Source organism: Cupressus sempervirens, chromosome 2 (genome assembly GCF_028749045.1).
Source record: "Cupressus sempervirens isolate cs-2001-9-10 chromosome 2, ASM2874904v1, whole genome shotgun sequence".
NCBI classification, from domain to species: domain Eukaryota; kingdom Viridiplantae; phylum Streptophyta; class Pinopsida; order Cupressales; family Cupressaceae; genus Cupressus; species Cupressus sempervirens.
In genome coordinates this window covers 774,044,689-774,065,705 of record NC_143119.1, presented here as the reverse complement: position 1 = coordinate 774,065,705, position 21,017 = coordinate 774,044,689, and the positions used below count along the sequence as shown (strand labels likewise).

Genomic DNA, 21,017 nt, shown 5'->3' with positions numbered 1-21,017 from the left:
TGGAACAAATTGTATTAGCATTGTAATTTGAAATGCCCCTTTTAAAAGATTTTCTAATTTCTGTTTAAACAATAATTATAACTCAGAAACTAAGTTGCCAGTTCGGATTTTGGCTTGGATGCAGTTTCAAATTCGTCCCAATTTTTTTTGAGTTGGGTTCGGGTTAGTTTTAGGTTCGTCTATGTGTGTGTGTATATATATGTATATATACACCATAGTAACGAGAATCACGGCAATTAATGTGATTTGGCCGTTTGATTCAAGCTAGGTGATTTTTTTTGAATTGGTGAATCGAATCAAATGATTTCTTGGCATGAATTGCCATGAATCACCATGAATCGGCTGGACAAATTGGGCAACTTAAAAACATAAAACAAAAAAAAAACAAATTTTTTAATGATTTTTTTTTATAATCCCTCTTATTTATAACTCTAAAAAGCCTTCTATTTGTTGAGTATGACAAAAAGAGAGGAAAAGTGAGAGATAAACTTGAGCTAGAACTAGAGCTAGAGCAGATAGACTTGTCTTTTCATTTTGTTTACAGAGAGACATAGGTTTCATGGATCTCCATCTTACATATATTTAAGATTTGATGTCATTGGTTTTATGGATCTTCATCTTACATACATTTATGATTTGACAACATTTATAATTCTATATATTTATGTCGTGACTCATTATGGTCCTATGATTTCTATTTACTTAAGGTAAAATCTTTGTTTTACATATGTGATGGATTTATTATTTATGTTCCTTGTTTATGTATGTTAAATTCTATTTGGTGATGTTATAGTGTTTTTAAGTTATATTCAATAAAGGGTGCATGAAATAAGTTTTATATTGTTAAAATCTCTAAATTTCAAGGGTTTTTAAAATTTGCTGATTCAATTCCGATTCATGGCCGATTCGCAATTTGATTTGGCCTTGCCGATTCCGAATCTTGTTACTTTGATATACACACTGCTTGAAGACTGTTTCCTGTAGCTGTAACCTGTGTTTGTCAAGTTAGTCAGTGGCTCATTCTATCAAAAATTGATCACAGAATGCCTGCCGTAGATTGTCCACAGAATGCAATGAAAGAACAATAATTAATAAAAATCTTACCGTTTCGATTTTGGAAAAAAAAAGTTATAAACAATAAAAAACTTTAATATTGTTGACCGAAGCCAACATGACACAAATTCGCGAAGATTTGCTGCACATTCTCTTTGGGCTCGCGCGGGTGTTACCAAAGTCATCCCCATTTGCAATAAAGTCATACAGGGTTCTGTTTGCAGACTTTGCCACAAATGTCTCAGTTTACTCACAATTTCGCAACGAATGAGAACTGACTACGAATTTTGACCAAACCGCATCTCGACTTTGAGATTCTGATACGAATGTGGTAATTTAGATCAGAAATGATAATTTATTTATATTCATAAGTAAACATTAATTAAAATTTATGATTTTTATTATAATTCTGAAAATAGACTTTTCTTGATTTTCAGCTATAATTATCTTTTCTATTTGCAGTTGTATTTCATTGAATTTTATCCTTGATATCTGAACAAGTTATGGGTTTTCATCCAATAAATCGCTAGAAAAAGTAAGAGTTTCTGTCCTTTTTGGCTGTAATAATTACTTGCGAAGTCACATGATATGTGTTCCCGATTGATGCCCTGTCCACAATAAAATGATCTCTCTTTATATCCAATTGTTGAAGGAGTCACCACTCTTCATGCCATCCTCCCTCTTTTCATAATTTAATTGTAATTAAACTATTTTGCTAGTGCTACCACTTTATTATATTAATGATATGGGTGCTAATCTGGTTTGGTCTACACCAGCAGTTGCAGGTCTAGTTGTGTTCCCAGAAACTATACCCAAAGGTCATTAAATTCCAATCATGTTTGGACTTAATTTCTAGGTGGCATGATTTTTTCTTCTCAAAAGTTGAAGGTTTGGAAATGTGATTGCAAGTGCATTATTAGCCATTTTCATTTTGTTGAGGATCTAGAACCCTCCTTTTAACTCCCTAGAGGTTTTCTAAAACTACTAATGACTTTCTTGTTAAAAAATGTACACTTAATCTCCCAAATTCAAATATTCAAATGCAATAAAAATATAGTTTTTAATTGTTTATAACTATATTAATTGTTTCAAGACATGACCTTGGGCGAGCATAAAAAATGGTATCTTTCACGATTTGCTTTGTTTTATATAACAACTCCAAGGCCAAAAATTGCTGCAATCTCAACAGGTTGTACGCACAAACCTGTCCAAATTTGAGCGCAAATGATTTCTTTGCTGAACTCAAAACTTGCCATCTCCTATTTTACCATCTTATATTTTATCATATTCTTTTATGTGCGTAGCAAACAATTTGGTGTAAATAACTCTTCTTTCAAACTCTTTTCAATGTGGGTAAAGAGTATTTGCAACAAGCAGCAGTGCTGGGCGTCTAAGGATCTCTTTCTTTTGAAAAGAAAACTTTGAAATGAAATCTGTAACGATTTAATGGTGACTTTTTTTCTCTCAGAAAACCTTTTGAATGTAGAACTCATTCCCACACACCCTTCAAAATTTCTCTGCAATCATCCTCACTCCTAGAGACAGTTTTATGATTTATCATGTTTCATTTCATTTGCAAGTGTGGTTTCTTCTTTCAAACATCAATCCTCAAGTGCAACATGTCCAGTACACTTCTTCAAATAATTGGTGATGATCAGATGCAGCTTTTAAACTTATTCACATGAGCACAGGGTTTGAAATTGCTCTGATTCCATAATGAGCAATATCAAAGAGCAGAGAGAGGATATATTATTGCATGAGGAAAATGCATATAAGTACAAAGGACAGTTCTATAGAGACAACCAACAGAATTGACTATAACCAGCTAGATAGTCAGCTATAATGATGTTATAAACTGACAATGGCTACTCTAATTGTCTTCCAACTGTAGCCATTTTACTCATATTTTTTCTAATGAAGAAAAAAATTATAGGCTATTTTTCTGCTCTACATTATTTTGAAGATTAAGCTCATTTATTTGACTTCTTTTGGGCAGTATTTTCCTAGAGATCCATACTCTTCAATAATTTTGATGGCTTCCATAATTCCACCACCAAAGGATCCAAGCCCATCCTCCCTTTAGCTCAGGTTGAAAATAAAGTTTGTTTTCCAAGCTCTAACATGAAGTATTTCTTAAACGAGACTCATTCATTTTAAATGATAACTATATAGATCTGATAAACCCTCCTCAGATTTGTGTTCAATTATTATGGATTGACAATTAGAGAACAAGGCTACCTTTGATGTTTCAGTGGGCTTGCTTTTGGTTACAAACTGATACAGAAGACCAAGTTATTCAGCTTTTCTGTGGTCTGATTCTAAAGTTGCTGGATAGGTCTGCGACTCTTTAATGGAATCAGCATATGTATTGTTTTGACCTTAGCTATGACACATGTCAATGTGTTAATGATTATTTCCATTTAGTGGAGTGGGTCAAGGTCATGCGACGCTATCACCCAGTAGATAGTCAAATTTGTAAGAACTTTTTTTGATAAGGCAAAAAGTGTGGCAGCACCTGAAGTTGATTAAGACAAGATTCTTCTTGAACTTGGATGTGTCAGAAGAGCTATCTTGGTGCTCTTATAAATCTTTCTATAGCATAGTTCCTGTTATTTCTTGGGCTGTCCTAACTTTTGCCAGTCTTCTTACATGGAGAAGTCTAAACTTTGGTCATAAAGCTTACTCAAGATTTTCCAATAGCTCCATAGTTCTTTGTTTGTTCAGTGTGCTTGTTAAAGTATTCAAATTATGCGTGTATTAATGTAAAGCTCTGTTACAAAGTCACCTGATTCAAATATAAAGTTGTATATGCAGTTGCGACAAACACACCTGGTCTGCAGGATTAAGTTAAGGAAATGAGTGATAGAAGTGCCAATCCCTTAAAATAACATGGAAGTTAGCAAGTTTGTAAAATGCACTAGTGTTAACTGAAATTGTACTTGTCATCAAGCAGCATGTTTTTCAACATAAATATCCTATATTTTGTCTTCTAAGTTAAAACAAGTTTGGGGTGTTTCTGTTGTTTCAGAGTTCACGATAGGGTTCGTGCAACCGAAACAAGACTAGGAGCCTCTTTCAGAGCTCTATTTGGTTGTGCTCTTTCCCTAGGAACAATTTCAAGGCGAAGGGTGTACCATGAAGCTATAAAATATGAAAGAGAAAGAAATGCAGGATGGTTGTCTCCACTTGGATATTCTGTATTCACGGTTTCTGCTGCTGTGGAAGATTCTATGTCCTCGGAGGTATGAAAAATAGAATTACAAGAGTGTAGATGCGTTTTATCATTTGTCAATAATGTATTATAAAAAATAGGGCTTCAATTGTTGCTGTCTTTTAAACGTATTCTGGCAGTGGTATAGGCTTCTAGCCTTCAAAAGCCAACAGCAATTTGTTAACAAAGGATTATCAATCAGAACATGGAGATGGCGTGGGCATCTGATTCAGGTAATAAAAACTGTTAATATTTAATAATTTATTAGTCAAAAATGTAAATAAATATTATTTGGGATAGAATTAGCTGTTTTATCAGGCATTTAATTTCTAAAATTACATCCACATGATATTTTTATTGCCTCTATGTTCTTGTATCCCTCCTAGCATCTTATCTACAGTGATTTTTCTTTTGCTTAGTTACCAGATATGCCCTTTAGGGGTCCCACACCTGTACCAGGTATGTCTAATTAAGGGTTCACCTGGAGGTGCAGCTTGGGTGTTTGGGTATGCCCAGGGACATAACTAGGGCATACCCGGCCATACATACAGGAGTTGAACACCAAAAAGTAAGAAAAAGAATTCAATTTTTGACTTCTTTTTGCTTCCAAAAACCCAAGTACACCTAAAATAACCCTAAAAGCATCATTTTGCCCACTACAAAGATCATTTGCTCTCTTCGCTCTCTCTTTTCTCATTTTCTCTAAAACAGTATTCAAAATGAAGACAGCAATAATTATCCGTATTAAATGCCAATTGATAAAGATAAATATTAGATATTTAACTATCAATTGCCATGTAGTATTTATCACTACCATTTTGGTATTTGGCATTTATCAATGATGAAATATCATACTATCAAACATATTTAGTTTTACAATTTTATAGATTTCTTTAGATTTTTTGTACACACACACACACACACGTTCATACATGTGTACCCAAACCCATGTACTCAAGGGCAAAAAAATTGCCCGTACCCATGTACCCAGTTCTTGTGCTTTTTTTTGTGCCCAAACCAATATTGACAACTTAGCTTTTTTTGTGATCTGTTGAAAGTCTAAATAGTTCTTATACCTTTCATTCTACAGTGTATATTTTAGGAGTGTCTTTGTTAGAGATATGCCTCCCTTCTTGTTTTAGAGCAGCATTTTTGGATACATTTCTAGGACAGCCTTTCAAAAGGGCAACTCTCCAATGCAATTATCAAACCAACTATTCTTTATGGACATGGTATTTGAGGCATTATCATGAAGAAAATGATATGATAGTACTGGGAATTATTGCTCTTTACATATATAACTCTAGTCAGTTACATTATACCAAACATGCTACATTAGAGGAGGATAATAGATAGACAAGGACATGGTATTCGAGGCATTGTCAAGAAGAGAATGATATGATAGCATTGGGAGTTGTATAACTATAGTCAATTACATTATACTAAACATGCTACCTTAGAGGAGGATAGTAGATAAACTAGCCATTGTAAATATTAATTATTTGAAACCCACTAATTATAAAAAATCAAATTAGGCCATAGGATTTAGCTTAGTTAGTTGAAGTAACGAATTCTCATTGTCGAGACCTTGGATGAAATCCCAAGTGGGACATCTTTGTGGAATTCTATGTTGTGACCCTTGATCTTCCAAATGTTGTTTCTGGCGTGGCTGCTCCTAAAGAGCTTGGATTTGTTTTAGGTTGATGATTGAATAAACTTGTAATGGTCTAATGTTGTTGCTCGAATGAGCCCAAGGTTTGTGAACGGTCTATAATATAGAAAATATATCAAATTAACAGCTCCTTTAAATTAAGGAATCTCTTTGTAATACACATAGAATGGTTCTTTTGGGTTGGTTTTAACCTAAAGAATCTCCTCTATTTAAATTATTTGCATGCCTATCAACGTCCATATTCTCTGTTATGTGACATGAAATAGCAGCCCTTAACTGCAAGTACCTTTGTATCTCTTGGCCAAATGTAATGCTTAGTTGAAAATGAGTGCTTCACTAATACCGATTTCTTGATCATCTCTTGTTGGATGTCAACCTCATATTCCTTTACCTTTGTAATGATAAAATTCTTTACTTCTCTAATGTAAGTCATCTCATAAGAGCACTTGGTACAATACTAAGTAAACTTAATCCATGGTTCTAGGTTCCTACCTGGTCTTTAGAGGATTTTGGGCTTCTAAAGATTTTTTGTGGGTTAAAGAATGTTTCCTTATAGGTTCGGTGTTCTATATATATTTTTAACCTTATTAGAGATCCCTTCAACATGTGTAATAAACACTACCAAACCCCCTAAAGAATCATCACGACTAGAAATAGCTTGTGATTATTTCTAGCCTGTTTGGAAGCCCAAGAAATTTGTTTGTTTCTATAACCATTTCTTTTGTAAACCATTTTGAAATGCCTAATTTCTTGCATGAAGTGCTTCGCACCACAAGTCTATAGGCACTTGTTGCAAGTCTTTTGAGGATACTTGCCTTTTGTGGGGGCTTTTGATGAGATGTAGCATAAAGAAAGAGATCAAAAGTAATACTTTTGTATATTTATTAAGAAAGAAATAATGTTAATGTCCACAAATGGCCAAGAAGAGATAAATGAATTGAAATGTAGAATAAGGAATAGGAAAAAATGTAGTCATAGATAGAGGGTCTAATTAAAGATTATGTATCCAATTGTCATTGATACCGAAATTGAAATGTCAATGCTTTAAAAAATATAAGATTAAGTAATACAAACATGAATAGTAGTGTAGTGCAAAATGATGAATTATATTGTACAGCAAATCTTACAACATATCCATGCACAAATATGAATTGAATTAATACAAGTGTACACCAAGATTCTCAATCCTTTTTGAATCCCCTATTCTCATCTCTAATCGTCAATCTGCTCTTTTCTCTTTCTCTATTTCATTTGAATTGCCATCTTGTTAAGATACTTTTATGATATTGTAATCAAATTCAATAAGAACCATGGGCTGTCCTCAGGCATCCTAGGTGAACTTGCATTGTACTTGTTACTCAATTCACACATGTCAAAATTCAGAAACATACATGTTTATCACTTTCAAGTTAAAATCAGAATTGCAAAAAAGAATCACTTTTCATTCGTATTGAAATAATAGATAATGTCCTTGTATTATTCATCATCATGGTACAATTCATATTTACAAGCATGACATTTGATGCTGAAAGTGAAATTCTACAACACATTTGACAGTGAGAGTAGTCCTTACCTATTGATATATATTCCTACTCTATAAAAAATGCATAACATAAAAAAAAAGAGAATAGAGTAGAGGAAAAGTCATGGGCACTAGTCATTGCCTGTAATGACTGGTAACACTGCTTCCATTTGGCTGCCTTGCACCACATCTTCTCCAAGCTTTCGAACCCTGCATTCAAAAAAAGAAGATATGTTAGATCCAATGGATCCAAGCAATGCTAGTGTCTCACTTCACCTCAAAATTCATACTCTTGTCATGCTACACATTTTCCATAAAACAAGAATATCTACCGGCAAAAGGAAAATAATCACAATAAATGCTTTATTATTAACATGTTTGTTCCCTGTGTAGCATGATCATAACAGATTGAATCATTTATGTGTGGCTGATTCATAATAGAAAAGCAAAAGCATTAAAGGGACAAGTCATTTGGATTTGAAACCTTTTGCTTTCAATATCAGAAACAGTCAAACATCAAAGGGACAAGGCTTTGAGCCTTGAAACCTTTTGTTTCAAGTAGACTGATGTAGCTGAAAGACATCAATTACAGGAAGCAACAGTAAAAGACAATGCAACATTGCTTAGAGATAACTGCAGATTTTAAAATCAGAAAAGGAGTATGAAATTCTCAGGATTAAATATGTATAATAAAAGAAAACAGGGCTGCTGTTGAAATAGGATAGAAGTCATGTATGCAGAGCTACAACATGAAGATGTAAATGTATAATCAGTGCTATGAAGAAGAGATAAGTACAAGCTTAAAAGCAGAAATGAATAGTACAGCTGCTGGTGTTTAGCAAAACATTGTTTTAATGCAAATCAAGACATCAACAAACTGAGTATGAAATGCTACAAGGGAAAAGGAAACTGCAAAGAAGATGCTCAAACAGAAATTCATCAATGAAGATATGAAGATGTTTCAGCTTCACATAAAAGATTTCAAAGTTGATGTTTGTTACACTCTGAGTGCAAAGAGCATAACACATGAATATCAAAGTAGACAACTTGAAATCAGTTATTTTGAAGTTTGGGTTCAGTCATGCAGATAGAAAATGAATATCAGCCACATGTATGTAGCAGCAGGTGAACAACAACCAAGTGATAAAAAATGCAATATCCTCATATTCGAACAGTATGGAATGATACAGTTGTAAATGCAAAATAAAACGAAAGAATTTCATATATACAATCAACAAAATCAAGAAGAAAGGAAGAACCTGTGAAGACTATTTTAATCATCTATGTGCATCTACAAGTTTAAGTTTCAGATTTACATCAGGAAAAGTTACATCAGTTATGTCTCATGATAGTAATTCCATGTTTCTAAGAGAACATAAAAGCACAATTTCTTGCCAAGTTGCAATCATAATTTTTGAGGAAATATTTAGGTTATCACAAAGACAATAGCAAATATCAAATTTGATGAAAATTAACTGATAGTGGAAGACCCAGTTGCAACGATCTAATAGCTCAGAGATCAAACCCAGAAGTAGAAAAATAACATATCCTTCATTTATTTGAAAACCCAAGTTGGAAAAAGGATGAATATAAGAGCGAATATGTTTCAGCACAGGCCAGACACCATAGCAGCAGCAATGCCAGATCTAGTGGTGGAAAAGAGGGAGAATGAAGGCATGTTTGCAAAGAGAACAAGGGTCCTATCGCAGCAGGGGTAGAATCAACAAGATCATTCATGAGACAGTTACAACAAACTAATACCCATTTGCGGCATGCAGAAAGCAAGGCAAGAAATTAAAAAAGAAGAAGAAATTTTGCCACTTGTTTCCACAAACAACAATTTTAATAATGACACTCAAGGAAAGAGGGAAAAACGTGGTCATACAGCTAAAGGAACCGACCTAAAGAGCCACGATATCCCCAGCAGTCACGGTTATAACAGCATAGAGAAGAGCGACAAAATCTGCAGACCCAGCAAGCCGTAGCCATTAATGGCGTCAGATCTGAACAACTCACGGCTACAGGTAAAGAAGTCACCTTAACTCAAAGAGTAGGCTCCCGTGCAGAGAAAATCAAAGAACAATAGATTAGCAGATAGAATAGCCATCACGTGTAGCAGATAGAGGTGTAAAAAATGTGCAAAGCACCCAGACCAGAAATGAAATCATGGCTTACCTAGTCTAGAATGGTGGCAGCAACGACATTACAAACAATCGGAAGTAACCAGTCAAGGCATGAGGAGATACCAAGAAAACCTTCAGAGTCATGACATCACAGCGTCCAAAAATGCAGAGAAGAGAAAGATAATAGCAATGTTTAGCCGAGACCAACAGAGAAGACAGTCACGGCATCATGGAGTCCATATAAAAAAAAATCGCAGATAAACTTCCAGACTTCTCCATTTTATCCTGTGGCTAGGGTTTTAACCCTTCTCATTCTTTCTAGACAAAGCTATCAAATGAGCCAATATCTTGTTTTATTTTGACTTTATCTTTCCCTTAAGCGGATTTAAGAAGATTTTGGGTCCGCCTTATTTTAAAGAGCTTATTTTTATTAATGTTTATTATTAAGTGATATGTGATTTAAAATTGGAGTTGCATATTACTTAATTAATAAATATATATAAAAAGTAAATTGGTTTTTATTATTAGTTGCATGAACCATGTATTGTGATTATTATATTTATTATAAGTTGATGTTTTATAAATCAATTTTTAATAATAAATTTCAAATGCACAAATAAAAGTAGGAGGGAGTCTTTGTTGACTAGGAGCAAGGGACAGTTGGGATTTTAATCCCTATTTTCAGGGGTTGGAGCTCCAGCTAAGATCCCATGTGTCTTAGTTACAATTTTGAGACTTTTAGTCTTAGAGGCGGCCTTGGAGCTGTTTTTGGACAAATTCTTGGAGATTTTTGAGTGATTATTGATTTCTCTTCATAAATATTTAGTTAAGACACAATTTGAAATGCAAGTGGCATGTTTTGGAGCTTTTAGATGTCATGTCCCCTTTTTCGCACTAGTTCTTTTGGCACTTGGTTAACCTCTCTCCACATCCGGATAGATTAACAACATTACCAGTAAGGATGCCAGCCAATCACAAGGGAAGATTTGTCTTAAGTTCGTCTTTTAATGTATTTAAGTACTTTAATAAAGTTACTTTATGTTTTAAAAGTCATTCACTTTGTAAAGTGACTTAAGTGACTAGAAGACGAAATAGGTGTTTTGTCCCACATCTCTTATTCCAACACTTCTCCCTCACTTTGAGGTTATAAATATGAGACTCCGTCTTGGGAAAGAACACAATGCATATATGATATTTCTACAAAATCCGAAAGGTTGCTTAAATGTGACTGGATATTTTCTGAGGACGAAACCCCTTAAGGAAAATAGTGAGGTTGGATGCAAACCTGGCACTCACATTGCACTTTTAAAACTAAGAACTGGACTGATACATTGGTTTTAGGAGCTTATAGCTCCACAGAAAATAGGGAGAAAAGTGATTGAAGTCAGTTAACACACACAGGTCATTGTTTGGCAATTGGAGTTCGAACAACAAGGAGGGAGATTGGTCACCCACAATAGAAAAGAAAATAATCTACATAAGTACCATTCCATTATCCCTTAGTTACCGGATTCTCCTGGAAATGGCCGGATCTGGATCCACGTATGGATCCGAGAGGATCCGGGCAGGATTCTTAATCCTGTTTGTGGATCCGTAAGGATCCGCGAGCTCGCGGATCCTTACGGATCCACAGACAGGATTAAGAATCCTGCCCGGATCCATGCGCGGATCTGCGTGAATCCGCGGCAATAACAAATAAGGAAGTAAAAACGTGGGCCCAATTTCATTCTTTTATTTTTTATTTTTCCTAAAGGCCTTAAACCCTAAAAACGACCCTCTAAATCACAATGCAAGTTCATTTGCTCTCTATTTTGCTCTCTCATTTTGCTTTCTCATACTTGCTAGTTTGAAGTAAAGTGCTTGGATTCGAAGGAGATCGGTTGTGGAGTTTCAAATACCTTGCAAGAAGTGTTTAAGGTATGCATTTCAACCATATTCTTGAGTTCTTTCATAGATTATTGATTTATTTTTAGTTTTCCAAATTTTCAAGTTTTTGTGCAAATGTGAAGCATGGTTTTCTTTCACTTTTTTTTTCTAGATTGCAAGAATAGAACAATGAGTAGTCAAGGCTCAGTGGGTGGGGGTGGGGCTGCATCACCAAGCTTCAAAATTGATAAGGGGTCTCCTTTATGGAGACACACAACAAGAGTTGCACAATGTCCTGGGGGTGGGGCATACATATGGAAATGTAATTTTTGCAACATACAACATAGAAGCTCCTATTCCAAGTGAAACACATTTTTTGGGCCCTGCGGGTGAAGGAATTCACATATGTCAAGGTAATGATAAGAAGGTGTAATGTTCCCTTTTGGAACATTAGAAAATATTGAAGTCTTATTTCATGCAATATTAAATTGACTCTGAGACTTAGCTCAAAATATTAAAAAGGTCGATTTAATGTTATATTAAAGACAAAGGGACAAGGAGGAACAAGACGAAATGCTTTAGGGAAGTTGAAGATCCACAAGGGAATAAGACGAAACCAGAGAGGAGTTGAAGAGTCTTGGTTTGTGTTTTAAAAGGAGGAAGTGGCTCATTGTTGGGGATGCTTGATTTACTATTCAATTCAGTTTTCTCTCTTGGAGAGTTTCAGAAAGCTTCAGCTTTCAGCCCATATAAGGACGTAGCCCCTCGTGCAGGCAAGCAGTGGACGAAAACCCATTGCCCATGGAGATATCATTGCAGATGTCTCATTGAGCTTACAGGTTCTTATCTTGTTCTCCAATCTGACTGTAATATTTGTGTATAAGATTGGATTTTGTGGTTGAAAGGTTATTGTATTGCTATTGTATGGTACAATAACATTTAAAAGTTATTCGGAAGTTGCTGGTTATCATATTTGCTGCTGTATACGATAACAACCTGCTTCTAGATGGTTGAAAGGATGGTGGTTTTAGTGTTTTGATTTGTACTATTCTGTTCATATGCTTGAGTCTTTAATGACATTTTGAAAAGACAGATTTATTGGAAAGTTTGGATTTTACTTGCTGTCCATATTTTCATCTGAATAGTGTTGTATGTACGAACATGTTATTTGAGAATGAATTTGAGCAAATACCTATTTGGAATATCACCTGTTATTCATATTGTTAGCTATTTGTTAAGTGAATTTGTATTCTAAGTGCTACATTTAAAAAAGAACGGAAAAGTCAGGTTCAGGACAATACAGTGCTGGTTGGATTTATTACAGTATTGGTACGGGTCGTTACAGAAGGGATTACCAGCTGCACAAATAGCAGCGTTAGCAAAAGAGCAAGAGGATGCTGATAGAGTAGTTGCAAAAGAAAAACATGGTGCTTCAAAAAAAACAAATATACCAACACCATCATCCAATCAAACAAACACAAGAACACATCCTTTTTTGCCTATGCCAACTACAAATGACGAAGATGAAGACCCATCTCCACTCACCCGCAAGAGAGGCCCACTAGATAGGGCATTCCAAATTGAAAAGAGAGACATTGCTGATCACAAAGTTGGACGTTGTTTAATTGCAAATGGTGTTTCATTTAATTTTGCTAGATCACCTTATTTTAGGGAGATGGTGGAAGCAATAAATGATGCACCCCATGGTTACAAACTGCCTGGTTATGAGAAGTTGCGCACTACCATATTACATGATGAGAGGAAAAATGTAGAGGCTCAACTTCAACCAATAAGATATTTTTGGGTTCAATCGGGCGTGTCAATTATTTCAGATGGGTGGAAAGATTGTAGAAACTGTCCATTGATCAATGTTATTGCTGTATGCCCTAAGGGGGCAATGTTCTTGAAGGAAGTTGATTGTGAAGGGCAAGTGAAAGATGCAGAATTTATTTCACGCATTCTCATTGATGCCATAGAGTCAGTGGGTCCTGATAATGTTGTCCAAGTGGTCACGAACAATGCAAAAGTTTGCAGGGCTGTAGGGATAATTGTAGAGTCTAGATATGATCATATCTTTTGGACACCATGCATCGTCCACTCTCTCAATTTAGTGATGAAAGCAATTGGCACCGAAATAGATTGGGTGAAAAGGATATATGAGGAAGCTGAAGAGATTCAAATGTTTGTGACAAATCACCACATGTCACAAGCAATTTTTAGGATTTTCTCGGACTTGGAGTTATTGAAGGTAAATTTTTATATTTAATATATAATTGAATATTATTGGATTCCACAATTATTAATTTTTGTTGTTGTTTACATTAACATGTTTTAATTTTTAAATGTTTTACTAACTTGAGTTTAACATGCTCTGAGGTTGTTGAAACCCGCTTTGCCTCTCACACAATCGTCTTGAGACGACTTGTGAAGGTAAAAGAAGCATTGAAGCATATGGTCATTAGCCCCCAATGGGGCGTTTGGAAGAATTCCAATACAGCAAGGGCTTTAAATGTGAGAAGAATGATACTAGATGAGGATTGGTGGGGTCTTGTGAGTTATGTGTTGGAAATCACCGATCCAATAATGGCAATGCTTCGCTTTGCAGATAGTTTATGATCCATGCCTTGGGGATATTTATGATTCCATGGATAGTACGCTGGAAAAAATTAAAATGGTAAGTTTTACGCTCTTTTACAACAATTTTTTATTTGAGAGATATCTAGATTCTAAAGTTTAAATTGACATATTCACTAATTATAATTATTATTCATATTTCATATCTTAGGTCATACAGAGTAGGGAGAATGATCCTGAGGACACCCTTTACAAGAAGGTGGAAAAAATTGTTCATCATCGATGGAACAAGATGACCACACCTTTGCACCTCCTTGTATATGCTCTATCCTCGAGGTACTGTAGTTCTTATCAAATGTTTGTGCTTATTTTATCCAATGTTTGTGCTATTGATATTTGATAGTGTTCAATTGTCTTTTGTTATCCCCAAGTACTATAGTGTAGATGTACTTAGCCTTCCAGGTAGAGTGCCACCATTTAGAGATGCAGAGATTGCAGATGGGTATAAGAGGGCACTAGCTAAGATATTCCAAGATCCAGAGATTGGGGCAATTGTGAGGAGTGAATTTGCTGCTTTCAACTCAGGTGAGGATTTCCACCCTATTGCCATAGCAGACCAAAGCAGGATGGGTGCCATCAAATGGTGGTACCTTCATGGGCAAGCCTTCACGTACCTCCAACCTCTTGCCATAAAGGTCCTATCCCAAGTAAGTTTGTAAAATTAAGCTTAAGGTTAACATTCTCAATTCCTTGAATTTATTATTTAATTTATTTATCTTGATTGTTGTATTGATAATTTTTAATTTCTCTTTAGGTTGCTAGCTCTTTTGCAACTGAGCGGAATTGGAGTACTTACTCCTTTATCCACTCAGTCAAACACAACCAGTTGGCTCCAAAAAAATTAGAAGACCTTGTGCTCATTCACAACAATTTGCGCTTGTTGTCACGGAAGGATCCTAAGTACAAGAAGGGGCCCGAAAAGCTTTGGGATGTAGCACCCAGGACTCCTGATTTAGATATGACCATCCGGGATCTTGCTAGATCCACTTTGATTGATGTGGATGATGAGGAGGATAATTATGAGTTGACAATCCCCTCTACTACTAGTGGTTTGGGTTCCTCTACTAATATAGATGCAGCACTTGCAGCTCACCAGTACCCCTCTGATGCGGATTTTCTTGAAAATCCATTTGATGATTAAATAAAAACTTTAGTGTTGACTCTTGACTTTTTTATGAGTAAATCATGTTATAAACTTTAAGTTTAATGATCTATATTTTGAATGTTACAAACTTTCACTTTCAGTAATTCAATGTGAATGTGTTGATTTTCTTTATAATCGTGAAAATAGATCAATTATCAATGTCATTGATCAAGTATACTAGATTCATAGATGCATACTAGAATCATAGATTCATACTATAAAATGATTTAGTTTTAGAATTATGTATATTTCTCTTATTTTTTAGTATATATATATATATGTATATATGCACGAATCCTCCACGAATCATAATTGGGGAAAAAAAATCTCGAATCCACGGATCCGATTCACGTGCCCGAATCGGATTCGTGTCATGAATCGGCAACTAAGCATTATCCAGTAAATTATATCAGCGTTGCCTAGCACCTAACTATAGTAGTTGAATATATAATAGATGAAGGAAATTGAACAACTTACACTTTTTCCCTAGTAAATTTTGCAAGTAGTAGCAAGTTGGGGTTCAGGAATTGCACACAAAGTTTGGAGGGTCTGCAAGGACGTTAAATATCCTTGGCAGTGATTCGGGAGGCAACAACTTGACATTGAAGAGACACCCTCACCATCCGCTAGGCCATACACCAGTATACACATGCCGCACTAAATCCTGGAGAGATCAGAGGTGGATATGTGTATAGTCGGATTAGCATGTTACAGGCGACAATTACATATAAAACCAGATATTTGGACGTGGATGCTGGGAGAACATTCATAGCAAAAATTAGACCTCCATGGTGGCACCACATTGATAACGTGTTTGTATAATGATTACTTAGTCTGCATTTTAATCATTGTATGTTCATTTTAGAGGAAGTTGGAAATCTGTCAACAATATATTGTATGACAGTTGTTGATCTATTATCATGGTTAAAAATCATTATTGCAACCTAGTGTTTTTGAACCACCATCTATGAACTTACTAAAGGGCACGATTCCATAAATTAACATAATCATTTCATAGCATTTGTCTTAGAAATCAGTACAGTGGTATGGTAGTAGTAATTTTGCTTAAGGGCTTGCTTACATAACAACTATTTGACAAAATTCTCGTTAGTTCAAATTCAATATTTTTGATCAAACCCAGTAGAGATCATTACAGTGGTATCAGAGCTATAGGTCCTGCCATCTTGTTAGTTAAACAGGAAGTAAAATGACAACGAGGTATGAGGATAAATCTTTATGATTGTAGTCACCTCCAACCAGAACAAGCAGGTTCTTCTGAACAAATTGATATTGAGGATAGTTACTTAGTGGATGAGGAATTGATTTTTGGAACAGAGGAACAAGTGGAACAGACTAAACAGGTTGCTCAGTTTGAACAGGTAGAACAGGTAAACAACATTCAAATGACACATAATGAAATTGAACAAGACATGGAAGTAAGGGAAACATTGCGGGCTATTAGAGATGGGCAGAATAACATAGCTGTTGCACTTCAACAACATGTAGTTAATATACAACAATTAGCCCCTATTAATAGGGGAGCCTCGAGCTATCACAGTGGAGGTAATAGTGTAGCTGGATCACCTCGAGTTGTTAGGTCTCCCACACAAAACACTGACATGCCTTTAATGCTAGTGTTTAATGCAGAGGAAGAGGTAGCACCACCAACAACACCACATTTACTACCGGATAATGTTATGGCAATGTATGATGAATGAGATTTATTTCCTGATCCTATTAAACAAAATATGTCCTTTGTCCAATATCTAAATTAGAAAAGGGAGTCAGATAGACAGCAGCAAGATAGGAGGTCTAGAGCACCAAACAAAGACCTAAAGCATGCTATGAACAAACTATCTCTCCCTACGTTTGATGACAGCAATAAGACATCTACGAGAGCTTGGATTCACAAGCTAGACACGTACCTAACACTTAAACCTATGTTAGAGACAGAAGTCATCAGATTTGTTGCGACGCACTTAGAGGGAGCTACATATTATTGGTGGCACCATGGGTTGGTTTCACAGGATCATGGTCTCATTACATCATATGAGACTTTCAACTCTAAGCTGATTACTTGCTTTGATAGGAAGGATATAGAGGTCTATTACAGGGATTTGACAAAGCTACGACAGGTAGGATCTTTAGATGATTTCATTGACAAGTTTCAGCAGATCTCGGTGATGGTTCCTGACATGACAGAACAATGTAAGGTAATGTTGTTCATTGCAGGTTTATAGGATAGATTTAGAGGTTTGTTTAAGGTACTTAAAATAAACACACTAGATGATGCTATTAAGATCGCACATGATTTAGAGTCACCCTCTTCGATATTACAACCTCCTTGTCGTCTGTAAATATTGTGTAGCCGACAGGGTGTTGTCGTCAGTAAAGATTTTGTAGCCAACGGGTTCATGTTGTCGGTAAATATTTGTAGCCGACAGATAGATTAGTATTGTTATGTAGCCGATGGGTAGATTAGGATTGTTATGTAGCTGACGGACCCTTTCGGAAAAGTTCAGCGGGAAGTATTTATACCCCGTCTGGGATCATTGTAAATCATCTTATCTTATCTTATCATCAGTTATGTAATCTCTTGGCATGTGTGAATAAAGGAGTACTGTTATTGTTGTTCTTATTCATTGTCTGTGTGCATTAATCAATTAATCTATGCTGTAAACATTTGGTGTTGTTGCCCTATGAACCTGGAAGGAGGAAGGAATGAAGCTTAATGCGAAATCAGTTTAACAAGGATCGAAATAAGATAAAGGGAAAAATGGAATACGTACTGTGTAAGAAAATTTAATTTTGGCACAGCAAGCCGAACGCAGAAGGAGGTTCTAGAAGATTGCCAACGGACACAGAAGTGTGGAAGAATTGTTGGAGGAGACTCAATAGCGGGTGGAGTTGGTGGAAGAAGTAAGGGAGGAGTTTTTGAATTTGTATTTGCCGAGGGAAGAGAGTCCAGACGGAAGAGAATCAACTCGCACGGCTCGGAGTGTTGAGGGAACAAGAGCGTGGAGTGAACTCTTTGTCCGGGATACACTTCCAGAAGGGACAACTTCAAAAGATCCTTCTTCACCAAGGTTCGCAGTTGTTGAGACCGCCGGTGTGGGAGAGCAGACCGCTGGTGTGGGAGTGCAGACCGCTGGTGTGGGAGTACAAAGTGCTAGCGTGGGAGTGAACAGCGCCAGTGTTGCAGGACCGAACAACGCCCGTGCACAAAATTCAATAGTAATGGCAGGACCAAAGGAAAAGCTGCCGAAGTTTGATGGCAATGGTACAACTGATCCAATCCGACTTTGTAAAACATGCGAAACGATTTGGAGGGCAAATGGCATCACCGATACAAATGAATGGGTCCGGCTATTTCCAGCCACCCTACGGGGTGTTGCAATTGATTGGTTCGCCGATGCCGATGCAGATCCCCAAAAATTAACCACTTGGGACGACCTCAAGAAGGAGTTTACTGTGGAATTTCAACTACTCCGCGACGACAATGAAATCGTAGCCGAAATATACAACACAAAACAAGCAAAAAATGAAACAGTTTGAGTCTATGCCAGGAAGTTGCAGGACTTGATCAACAAAATGGAAAATAAGCCAGCTGATGGATTACAGAAAAGGTGGTTCATTGAAGGCCTACACCTGAAATTGCGAAGGAAAATGAAGATCGTGCCGCCATTGTCATACATTGAAGCATACAATCGGGCACTGAATTTGGAAAGTGAGCAAAAGACAAAAAAAAAGAAGAGTAGTTCCTTTGAGTCAGACGATGATGCATCCTCGGAAGAAGAAAGCAGCGATGAGGAAAACAACAGCAAAAATGTCTGAGCCCTCTAGAAGGACATGATCCGGATGATGAAGGAATTCAAGAACATGCAAAAAGAAACAAAGGGAAGCGAACTATGGTGCACAAAATGTAAGTCAGAAGGTCACACAAAGAGCTCCTGTCCAAAGAACCACTTCTGCGACATTTGTCAGAACATGGGACATTCCACAAAAGAATGCCCCTTCAACATGAAAGCCAGAGGACCTCAATAGGTGTTCCTGGCACAGGAGGCTTCCGTGTTCGGATGGAGCAGGAACACAAGCACAGAGGGTGCCACGTCTGGAGGATACAAAAATAATAGACGTGGGTAGAACAACAACAATGCAAACAATAACAATAACAATGGCAGCCGGAGTCAAATTCAGTACGATGCAATCGGGCGGCCGATCGTTCAATGTCGAGCCTGTAATTTGTGGGGCCACTTTGCTAGGGATTGTACAATGGCAAACACACCAAAATTATTATGCAGATGGTGCGGACCCGACGATCATGACGATGCCAAGTGCCCAAAGTTTGGAGTAAATCTTATCACCGTCGGGATGGATGAAGAGGAGGTGTTGGCAATCACATGAAAACAAGCAAAATTCTACCCCAATCCCATGGAAGAAAAGAAGAGGCTGGAAGAATTATAGAAGGAAATTGAGAAAGCAACACACGTAGAGACATCTCAGTTGAAGGACACCATGGGCATTTCACCAAGGAACTGCATCGAGCAGAACATTGTAAGACAGATACTACAAACAGAGGTACTTGTCAAAATAATGATTTGTTGATCACAATGCCTCAGCTTAGATCGGCACTCAAAAATATCGCGCCAGCAGCTAAGTTACCAGTAGAACCAGGAAGAGGGAAGGAAATTGCCGCCGGTGGAGAAGACCCAATGTTGCTAGCACTCGCATCCGGACGACATCCAACAGTTGTCGAGATGGGGATTCTCAGAAGTGTGCTAACGGACACAATTGTCGACGGAGGATCCGACGTGAATGTGTTACTCGATGATACTTGGAAGCGGTTGGGACGGTCGACGTTGTGGCCACCTACATTCCAGTTGTTGATAGTAGACCAGCACGGCATTAAACCTCTTGGCGTCCTGATGGCACAATCGGTGACAAGTGGCACACAACTGTTCTTGCTTGACTTTGTTGCGATCCCGCTGAAGAGAAAAGGATACGACGCCATTCTGGGCCGCAGATGGCTTATTCAAGCCAGAGTTAAACATGACTGGAAGAAAAACACTTTATCACTTGAAAGCGAAGGGAGAAAATTTGTTATTGATTTGCACACCCAGATGGTGGGAGAAGGTCGTCTGTCATCAGATTCTAAAGAAGAAGATGAAGGAAGGCAACGTATGGAACTAGATCAGGAGGGAGTCCTGTGGTTGGAAGGAGGATCAACAGAAGATGATTTGGATTCTGTCAACGATCTTTACCACTGGCAGATAGAGGACTATGAACTATTCCAGAGCTGCAAAGTACTGACAATGGAGGAAGGCCACAACGGAGATGAGTTTCCAAGAGAATTCAGAGAAATGAAAGAGGGGGATGTAATGTCCCCATTTCAGCAGTTGACCAAGTGTGTGTGCGTTAGCCTTGTTCTACATGGTCCCGAGGGCTAACGAAGGGTTTAATGGGATCTTGGAGTGTTTTGGCCTAGTCATTTCCAGTTTGGGCCAAAACGAAGTTGATTTACTCAGTTTCAAGCATATTTACTATTTTTAGTAAGTCGGCAGGACACAGTGCATGTCAATTTTGGTGATTGGATTCGATACTCCTCGGTGAGAGCTTTCCGATGAGCTATCACTCGCATTATTCGGAGTCCGATTGCTAATACATTTTAATGCCTGAAGTTTTATTAAAGTAACGTCTAATTTAATTGTAAAATATTAAAGTGTTACTTTAATATTTATTTTATGGTGATGTGTACCCAAGGGAGACATAAGGGGTATTTTAATATATGTTTT

At 36.8% G+C, this 21,017-nt stretch overlaps 1 protein-coding gene across 2 annotated transcripts in view; it reads left to right on the top strand.

Moving 5' to 3' along the window:
* LOC149575760 (DNA photolyase) overlaps positions 1-21,017 on the top strand; it is a 194,320-nt gene that overhangs the window by 66,110 nt on the left and 107,193 nt on the right. For both annotated transcript variants that reach the window (XM_089815549.1, XM_089815548.1), the window contains exons 6-7: positions 4,082-4,295; positions 4,405-4,497. In XM_089815549.1, coding sequence (XP_089671675.1) covers positions 4,082-4,295; positions 4,405-4,497 — 307 coding nt within the window. The remainder of the gene's footprint in view (positions 1-4,081; positions 4,296-4,404; positions 4,498-21,017) is intronic.